We start from the raw sequence: 10,105 nt of genomic DNA, 5'->3' as shown, positions 1-10,105 counted from the left end.
CCAAGAAAGCAAGAATCAAGAATTGCAAGGGAGCACGAGGATAAACTCTATTCTTATGAGAATGTTGAAGCATTGCAACTTTTGCTTACCACCAGACGACAGACCAGGACACAGACTCAAAAGAATGAAGCCGTCTGATCTTGTGTAGTGAGGTGCACGTAATAAAAAATACAACAGTGACATGTATAAACATTATTTAGTTATTAGCCCTCCTAGTTATATACCGAGATTCAAGTTATCATAAAGACAAATTGTAGGTTAGTTGGATACGACTAGTAACAATGTACTAAACTGTTGTTAATTTACATTTAATTATTAACAGTTATAACCATTTAATAAATTAACGCTAAGGCTTAACACGTCAATTGAAAAGTGTCCTCCCTGGCACATAGATGGTGCTACTATAATTAATTCCATACGTTTCTTAGTTAGCCCTAACCCTCAAAAGATGCGTGTATACATTTGACCGCTGTCGGGTCATTAGTTTGTGAATTATAGCATTCTGAGTGAGGCAACTTTTGTTATTGTGAAAAAAATGGATAAAATTTCAACGTGTTGATAAAATATTGTTTTTTTAAGGGAAAAAATCCAGTTGAAGCAAAAACTTGGATTGATGCCGAGTTTCCGGACACTGCCTCAGGAAAATCAATCATCAAAGATTGGAATACTAAGTTTATGTGGTGAAATGAGCACCGAAGAAGGTGAACGCAGTGGACGCCCAAAAGTGGCTGTTACCGACGAAAACATTAAAGAAATTTACAAAATGATTTTGAATGACCGTAAATTGAAATTCAGTGAAAAAGTAGATACTCTAGAGATATTAACTGAACGTGTACATCATATCATTGAGGAATATTTGGGTATGAGAAAGCTCTGTGCAAAGTGGGTGCCGCGCTAGCTCACTTTTGACCAAAAACAATGACGAGTTGATGATTCGGAGCAGTGTTTGAAGATAATCAAGCGTAGTAAACCCGAGTTCTTGCGTCGATATGTGGCAATGCATGAAACATGGGTTCATTATTTCACTCCGAAGACCAATCGACAGTAATCCCAGTGGACTGCACACGATGAACCCGCTCCAAAGCATGGGAAAACACAATAGTCGGCTGGCAAGGTTATGGCGTCTGTATTTTGGGATACGCATGGAATAATTTTCATTGACTACCTTAAAAAAGGAAATCCGGAAATCGCCGAAAAACGGCCTCATTTGAAGAAAAAGAAAATGCTGCTTCACCAAGACAATGCACCTTATCACAAGCCAGTAAAAACGATAGCAAAAATCCATGAATTGGGCGTCGAATTGCTTCCTCATCCACCATATTCTCCAGTGGCTTGGCTATCTGGCCCCCAGTGACTATTTCCTGTTGTCAGATCTCAAAAGAATGCTCGAGGGGAAGAAATTTTCGTCGATGAGGAGGTGATCGTCGAAACTATGGCCTATTTTGAAGCAAAGGACAAATCGTACTACAAAAATGGTATCGAAAAGTTGGAGGGTCGCTATAATCAGTGTATCACCCTTGAAGGGAATTATGTTGAATAAAGAAGATTGCCAAAAAATGTGTCCGGGGACTTTTGAATTGATCTGTTACTAAAACTAGGTTTACTAAAACTTCAAATAACACTTTGAAAACGTACTATTTTTACAATGAATCATAAAAAATAGTATTTTTTCTGTTTTGACTGGATCTCCATCTCATTGAATGGATTTAGCGGATTATGAGTTTATTGAACGGTAATAAATTAAAATACTTGAAATGCTAGCGTCTTTATCCTGTACACTCGAAGATTAATGAAATTAGTTATTAATCCTTTTCTCAATTGCAACAAATTTTTTCGTATAAAAGCAGCTGGCATAGACCGGCTAGGTATTGTTCCTTGGTCACGTCTGAGGCAAGATGAAGGCTGTACTTGTATTAGTTGCTAGTCTGGCGCTGTGCTTTGGTAAGAACTTTTTATTTTTTGTAAAATTGCTTTGTAAAATCAATCATCAAACATTGATCAAAAAAAAATAATTTGTCTGTTTGATTGAACCTAGCTGCTCCTGATGGGGCTAGAACCAGCGAAGACGAATACGTCAAGTACGAGCCTCAGCTCGGTGGACGCATTGTTGGAGGTGTGGTGGCTAACATCGCCGATATCCCCTACCAAATCGCATTGTTGAGGAGCCTTGCTCAGATCTGCGGCGGAAGTATCATCGCGGCCAGGACCGTCCTCACTGCCGCCCATTGTGTCGCTCCCAGTGTCATCTCCAGTCTCTCTCAGCTCTCCGTCCGAGCTGGATCGGCTAGAAACAACACCGGAGGTACTGTCATCGCGGCCAGCGGTCTTGTCCTCCACGAGGGTTACGTAGACTGTTGGTTCTGTACCCCCGCCAATGACATCGCTGTTGTCTTCCTTAACGCCAACGCTGTAGGTGCTGGAGGTGTTGCTTCCATCATCCCCCTGGCCTCCAGTGTCGCTGCCGCTGGTACCTACGGTGTTGTATCTGGATGGGGTGCCACCTCCGAAGGCGGTTCCGGCTCCACTCAACTCTTGCGTGTCGATGTCCCAGTTTTCAATCAAGTTCAATGCCGGGCTATCTACGGTAGCTCCATCGACACCACCACCGTATGCGCTGGATACGCTAATGGAGGAAAAGACGCCTGCCAAGGTGACTCTGGCGGCCCATACGCCATCAACGGACAACTGGTCGGTATTGTCTCATGGGGATCTGGTTGTGCTCGCGCCGGTTACCCAGGAGTCTACGCCAGCGTACCTGGATTCAGAACCTGGATCAGAAACAACGCCGGAGTCTAAACATCATTACCGATATGCCATTATACCGATTTACAATGTAAATATGACCTATTGAATAAACACAGTATTATATCAAATTAATTTCGTTATTTAAGTACCTCTTAAGACAGAAGACATGAATTGATTGATAGAACTATTTTCGTTCATTCTAAATTTGTTGATTTTAAATGTAGATATGACAAAAAAGGCTGCTGGTATCATCTACACTTTGTAGGAATTTTAAGTATTTTAAAAAAACGCTACATTTTGCATACCAATTACATTATGTATCACAATTGATTATCTAACACAAATATTATTACGTGTTTTGAATTCCATATTCTATTGTTAAAAAACATTATTTATTGATATGGTTGTCTAACACGTCAAGTTCTTTTCTATCAGAATATATGGCTTATTTTTTCTATTGGCCACTTAAACCTGAGCTATTTTGATTCATTGTCTATTTGTAAATATATATTACTATTTTCTTGTAAAATTAATAATATTAATAAATAAATATAATTGAAAACATTATGAAAAATACTGTCTTTATTTACTTATAGTACGTACAAAAAATCCTTTTAAGTTTTTGTGTTCAGCAGGTAGAATTTGACAAAAAAGGCTGTTTTATTTTATGTTAGACTTGTAGAACAAAGATAATGTGTCTGACAGTGTTATTATCAAATGCTTACCTCAGCAAATACAATTTTGAAATAACTAAAATGTTTCAACTGTAAGATAAATATGTATGTCAATCAAACTTTCATCGAATTTCTACATACAATATGCCCCAATGGCAATAATTTGAGAGAAATAATTTGGAGAACCCATGAAGTATTTTTATAAAAACGACCAATGCTTTGTGACTTATTTCAAGTCAGCCTTTGAACATTCTTGACCTGCTAGTACAACATGTTATTGTCAGCCACTTCTTATTTTATTTAATGATGAAAAACAAAAAATATATAGATAGGAATTTTAGTTTTATACTTGACAAAAATGTGACAAAACGAATCTGTGGAATTTTTAATTATATTAAATTAATCATTAAAATTTTATAAGCTATAATAAAGCGCCCTTGTAAATATTTTTCAAAATAGTCACCGGGGGTTGGATCTGGACTATACGGTGGGTGATAAAGTAATTTATTCAACTTGCATGTCATTTTCGTCAGATAGTTGTGACTTGATTGAGATAGTGCATTGTCTTGAAAAAAGTTGTTTTACTAAAGCCAGTATAACCCAAAATGTAACTAAAATAAACGACAGATTCTAGTGATATCTTGACAGGTGTCGTTTGTAAGTTGGGACTATTAGGTTAGGTCTGAGGAAGTTAAATGGTGGCGTCATTAGTATGATAGTTAAAATGACGCGATATATAACCGTTACAAACTTAAAATTTGTCTAATATTCACCAAATATTCGATAAAAAACATAAACAATCAAAAAACAACGTTTCTACTACTGTGAAGTTATAAAGACAACTAACTGCAAATGCATGAAGTAACATGCGGCATCCTTTCGTGCATTAGCAGCACGAATTAGTCTTGTAACTGTAGCCATTGAGGCTTGTGTATCTTGTATGTATTTCGATCAGCGATATTCATTGAAAATGTAAAGAATCAATGTAAATAACTGTTAAGCAACCGAACCTAACTATTAAATTCGAAGGTTTTGACCTTTTTCTACATAAAATAACAGATCATAAAAGTAACGGGACAAAAGGTGACGGGTTAGTTTCGGAGAACCATCCATATTGACACTGAAGTGGAATATTAATGTGGCTAAACCCGAATTAAACTGTGACCCAAGTGAACTGGCCAAATTGACTGACGTATTATTGCAAAAAGGACCAGTAATACTGAGTAAATGACGAAATAAAACACAAAAGATTCCAAATTTTGATATAAAAGAAGTAATATTACAAAAATTATATGAGCAAAAAATGGAAAGCGATGTAGATTGGATTCATTATAATATTTGATAATTTTGAAAGATGATTTCATTGTATTGTATCAAATTCATTTTTTAATTTTATTTTACAGCTAATATCATACTATAATGTATGATAGATAAAAGTTATCTGTAGATTTTTAAATATATAAATACATATTTGATAGTCATTTTTAGTAAAAACTTAATATTTTTTAAGGCCAGCTATCGATAATTTTTAATCTCCCACTGACAATAGAACGGTATTGTATAAAAGTGGTCCGTTTTAGTGAGTTTTGCTAATGTTTCTCTAAGTACCAGCAAGATGAAGGTCGTGATACTGCTCGTGCTAGGTCTAACAGTGACCCTAGGTAAGTTATCTGTTTCTGAATTGTTGTTGGTTTCTATTCTGATATGGGTTAATCAAATTTAAGCTGCTCCTGGAACTAGTGGGATCAAAAAAGATCCTTATATCAGGTATACGCCCAAACTTGGTGGAAAGATCGTAGGAGGTGTCGTTGCTACCATCGAGGAATTACCATATCAAGTGGCTGTTTTGAGAAATTCCGCCTTGCTATGTGGCGGAAGTCTTATCGCTGCCAAAACCGTTCTTACTGCTGCTCATTGTGTAGCTGAAAATGTCATCTTTGATATTGCGATGGTGACGGTCCGTGTCGGATCTGCCAGAAATGATACCGGGGGTAGCGTTATTGCAGCCACTGCTCTAATTATCCATGAAAATCATATTCCCTGTTTCTCTTGCACTGCCGTGTACGATGTTGCTGCCATCCTGCTGAATAAGAGCGCCATAGGTGCCGGTGGCGTGGCTTCAGTCATCCCTCTAGCTACAACTGTTCCTCCTGCTGGGACTTACGGTGTGATATCAGGATGGGGAGATACCACTTGGTGGGGGGACGGGTCCACGCGACTTATGCGAGCTGACGTGCCGGTATATGATCAGGAAAAATGCCACCGCATCTACGGTAGCGCCATAGATGATACGGTCATATGTGCTGGACTCGAAAGTGGTGGCGTGGACTCCTGCCAAGGCGACTCTGGCGGTCCGTTTGCTATCAACGGAAAACTAGTCGGTATCGTGTCCTGGGGAAACGGCTGTGCTTTGCCTGGATACCCAGGAGTCTACGCCAGTGTGCCGAATTTCAGGGAATGGATACGAACTCACACTGGAGTATAAAACATTGTCAAACATCAAATATATCATTGAATAAATATATGTTTAATTATTTTATAATTTTTATTTATTACTACACAGTTTCCATGATACAATGTCATTTATATTAGGTGCATGCATGTATTGTGATCATATTTTCGTATTAAGGGGAGAAATAGGTATATGGTAGCTTATTAAGGGTCATTTTTACGATTTTTTTTAGCCAACTAACACAATTTATAATATAGGTGATTGGGCAGCATGAGAATGATATATAATTTATATGGAGACCTACATGACTTTGTTTAAACAGAAAGTCTTACTCCACTATGCACTTGAATATAATTATAACATCAAGTTTTAAATGAAGGGATGTTCTCAACATTTAAACCTATAAAAGTTGGTCTTCCCACGGTAGTGTCTTGGGCCACTCCTGTATTTGCTCTATATTATTGATATTCCAACAACAATAAAACCAGTACTTGGAACATTTGCCGACAAAATAGTTATTATGATAGAATATATATCTCCGCCTAACGCTGTAGGAAAAGTACAAGTGTCAGCAAGAACTACAAATGGACTCGAAAGATTGGAAAATACAGCTTAACAGCTCCAAATGTGTCTATGTCAATCACTTGATGCCTGATTCCTTAAACAGAATCAGCTAAATACCTTGGATCCATCTGGATGGTAGGCTAAATTAGAAGTATCACGTTAGACAAAAACCAGAGCAGATGATATTTAAAATCAAGTAACGGTTAATCGGAAGACACTCTCAACTTGACCTAATATCAAAGATATCAGTCAATTATAAAGCCAACATTGACCTATGGGGTACAAATATGGGGTTATACTAAAACATCAAACCAACTAGAGATCCAACGCGGCCAAAACAAAGTTCTTCGATTAATTACCAGTGCTTATTGCTACATACCCAATGAAGAACTGCACGATAACCTCGAAATCAAATGGATTTATGAAATTATCAAATATCAAACTAAATTAGACATAGAAGTACAACGTGAGGCAAAAGTCCCGCTACCATTTTGATTGCCTATAACTTTGCTCAAAGAAGAGTAAATTTGGTTTTCATAAAAAGTTTATTTGGTCTTTACGTTTCTTTTACGTTATGATTGAAAAATTATATCGGCTAAATGGTGACCGCGATTGGCGATTGGCTCTTCAATTTGGTGACCAATATTGTCTTTAAGATCTTGAATCGTTTGGGGCTTATTTACATAAAGTTTTTGTTTAAAAAAAAACCACAAGAAACAGTCTGGTTCTGTTAAAATCGAAGATCTGACTTCATGGAGAAATGTCATTCAATAATTGAATTGTTCAACGAGCTGTGTGTGTTGTGGCACCATCTTGCTGAAACCACATATACAATATACAATAGTAATAATACATAACACATTATAAAACAGTAATAAATTAATTTGTAAAAAAGTGCTGTATAAGTCAATGCTTAGGCCCATTTGAACCTATGGCGGTTCAAGAATAAAGTTTTGCGAGTCATCATCGACGCCCTATATTACGTGTCCAACAAACTGATTCAGAGCGATATCCCCATAGAACCTATAACGAGTGTGATTCGGAGTGTTAGTGTAAAGTACTCTAAAAGGCTATTAGTGCAGCCCAATGCACTCGCCAGTTAAACTTGCGCGATGACAGTAAAGTGCGTAAGTTCAAACGCAAACTACCATACGAACTGATTAATAGACACATAGAGTGAGATTTAATAATTTCTAGAATAAGCTAGAATAGTTTTTAGAATAAGTTAGTATAGTATGTAGAATAAGATTTAGATTATAAGTAGTACAGTAGATCACTTACTGAAGTGATCTCCTACATGTCAGGGTAGTTATATTATATAACTGATTATTGACGTTCTAGGATATTAATAAACATTAAAAAAATAAAAAAATTGTAAATTAAGATAATATTAAGCATATTTAATGTAAGTTATAATAAAAAAATCTAATAAACAGCAAAAGCCGTGTCATTCCCGCACTATATCGAAGAAAATTTAAACCATAAAGACTCCTCATTCACCTGAGAGCTCTCTATATGTCCAGACTCACTTATAATCGTCCTTAAACTAAAACAGAAACTATATAAAACCGTAACGACTTAACTTTAATACTTTACGACGCCGTATCCAAAAAAAGAAGTAACATCTTGTAGCCGGGCATGTGAATCGAATAAAATTACGCTGGAGGACCGGTCTTTTACGGTCTCCAGATAATTATGAATGAATATACGATCCATTAAAAGAGTTAACGAATGACTTAGGCACCTTGTTCTTGCTACAATACGGCCTTGTCCGCTAATAGCCGCACAAAGGATATTGTTTGATTATTTTTGTGGGTGGATGGACAATAACGTAACTGTTTGGTGTCTCTAACAGGTACTTATTGGGATTTTAAAACCGAAACTAACGATTCTCGATGCCTATCGAGTGGTATTAATGATGACGGAAGAATTTGTAGAAAGTTTTCGTGTGAATGTCAGTTAATTTTTGATATACGAGGGCACTATTTGTATTTCGGGAATTGGCAACACTGTTGTCATGTGAGTCCATCTGACGGTTCCATCGTAAAGTTTGACATTTTTGACGATATACGTACTCAAAACATTTTGTCGCACGGACGCTATTTGTTTATTTTATATTTAGTTGAAATTTTCTTTTCGGAAAAAAATGGAACTTACATGAAATGGATTTTACATGAACACTGAGCTCTGCGAAAGTTATGTTCGCGTTGGATCCCACACAATTTGACGATCGCTAAAAAAAGGCTCGTGTTAATTGGTGCAAAGAAATATTTAAGAAATTCAATCGCGGTGTTTCGAAAGACGTTTATAAAATCGTAACAGGTGACGAATCATGAATGTATTCGTATGAGTCCGAAAGTAAGCAGCTGTCGACTGTATGGGTGTTCCAAGATGAACCAAATACATTCAGCGTTCCAGGAGTTCATTATTTTATCATTTTATTTATTTATAATTATTACAGGAGCTCCACAAGTAATGTGAACTCTAAACTAATAGTTTTTGAAATTGCAAACTCATGTTAAAAGGATAAGACTGTATTCATCATACTGTACCAGTGACTAAAACCGCCATTTCTAAGGAATTAACAATTGGCGAGATAGTAACCTCTGCGATCATAAAACACGCGTGCCAGCACTTTTATCAAAATAAAGACCAATCGACAAGAAATTAGTTATTTAGTTGATTATTAGTCGTACAAATAATAATAAAGTTTCAATACCAACATGTTTATTTAAAGGGTTAGCCTTATTCTCTTTTCTTTATATTCTACATTTTTCATTCATGATCTTGCTTTTTGTTGTCATTGTCATCTTAACATCGATAAATAATATTATATGTTAATATCGCTATATAGACTTTAATTTATACGGCAGCTAATATCCTTTTTTTAACTATTTCCGAGGCTTTTATCGATGGGAAATGCCTAGAGTAAATTGTAATTAGTGAGCAAGTTCTTGCTGAGTTTGTTGACGTCCTGAAGCTTCGTTCCTGCACTAGGTACTTTAATACTAGTACAAATACATTGAGAAGTATTCGATAATCTATGAAGTAATAAAAAAACGAACAGAATTAACTATATTTATTAACTATCTTTGTTATTGTGAAAAAATGGATAAAAAGGAATTTCGCTTTTTAAAGGAAAAAAATAGAGTTGAAGCAAAAACTTGTTTTGACACATGGACATTGTGCCACAGAAATCAACCATCAATGATTGGTATGCTAAGTTTAGACGTGGTGAAATGAAGAGCGAAGGTGGTGAACGCAATGGATGCCCAAAAGAAGTTGTTACCGAGGAAAACATTTAAAATATCCACAAAATGATTTCGAATGGCCGCAAATTGAAATTGAATAAAACAGCAGACACTCTAAAGTTATTAACTGAATGTACATTATATCATATTTGGGTATGGGAAAGCTCTGTGTAAAGTGGGTGCCGCGCGAGCATACCTTTGACCACAAACAACGACGAGTTGACGATTAGGAGCAGTGTATCTTCAAACATTAAGTGTAATAAACCCGAGTTTTTGAATCAATATGTGACAATGGATGCAACATGGCTCCATTATTTCATTCCGAAGTCCAATAGACAGTCATCCGAGTAGACTGCACATGATGAACCCGCTCCAAAGGGTGGGAAAACGCAACAGTCGGCTGGCAAGGTTATGGCGTC

At 36.5% G+C, this 10,105-nt stretch overlaps 1 protein-coding gene across 1 annotated transcript; it reads left to right on the top strand.

The window, feature by feature from the left end:
- The first annotated feature begins 1,786 nt into the window (after positions 1 to 1,786).
- On the top strand, positions 1,787 to 5,953 carry LOC143201532 (transmembrane protease serine 9). The gene is made up of 4 exons (XM_076412659.1): positions 1,787 to 1,941; positions 2,036 to 2,790; positions 4,987 to 5,080; positions 5,144 to 5,953. Exons 1-4 carry the CDS (start codon positions 1,896 to 1,898, stop codon positions 5,902 to 5,904), a joined length of 1,656 nt encoding a protein of 551 aa, XP_076268774.1. The 5' UTR covers positions 1,787 to 1,895; the 3' UTR covers positions 5,905 to 5,953.
- Positions 5,954 to 10,105: the final 4,152 nt, after the last annotated feature.

The sequence above is a fragment of the Rhynchophorus ferrugineus genome, unplaced genomic scaffold (assembly GCF_030347505.1).
Source record: "Rhynchophorus ferrugineus isolate W39M unplaced genomic scaffold, kcgeb_rfMv2 rfM8, whole genome shotgun sequence".
NCBI lineage: Eukaryota > Metazoa > Arthropoda > Insecta > Coleoptera > Curculionidae > Rhynchophorus > Rhynchophorus ferrugineus.
This window is presented reverse-complemented; position numbering and strand designations above follow the sequence as displayed.

Bases quoted from the DNA above. Each gene is read 5' to 3' on its own strand.
- LOC143201532 (XM_076412659.1), top strand. From the start codon at position 1,896: ATGAAGGCTGTACTTGTATTAGTTGCTAGTCTGGCGCTGTGCTTTG. The intron at 1,942-2,035 runs GTAAGAACTTTT...GATTGAACCTAG, and splicing joins TAGTCTGGCGCTGTGCTTTG to CTGCTCCTGATGGGGCTAGA. The intron at 2,791-4,986 runs GTCTAAACATCA...ATTGTATAAAAG, and splicing joins GGATCAGAAACAACGCCGGA to TGGTCCGTTTTAGTGAGTTT.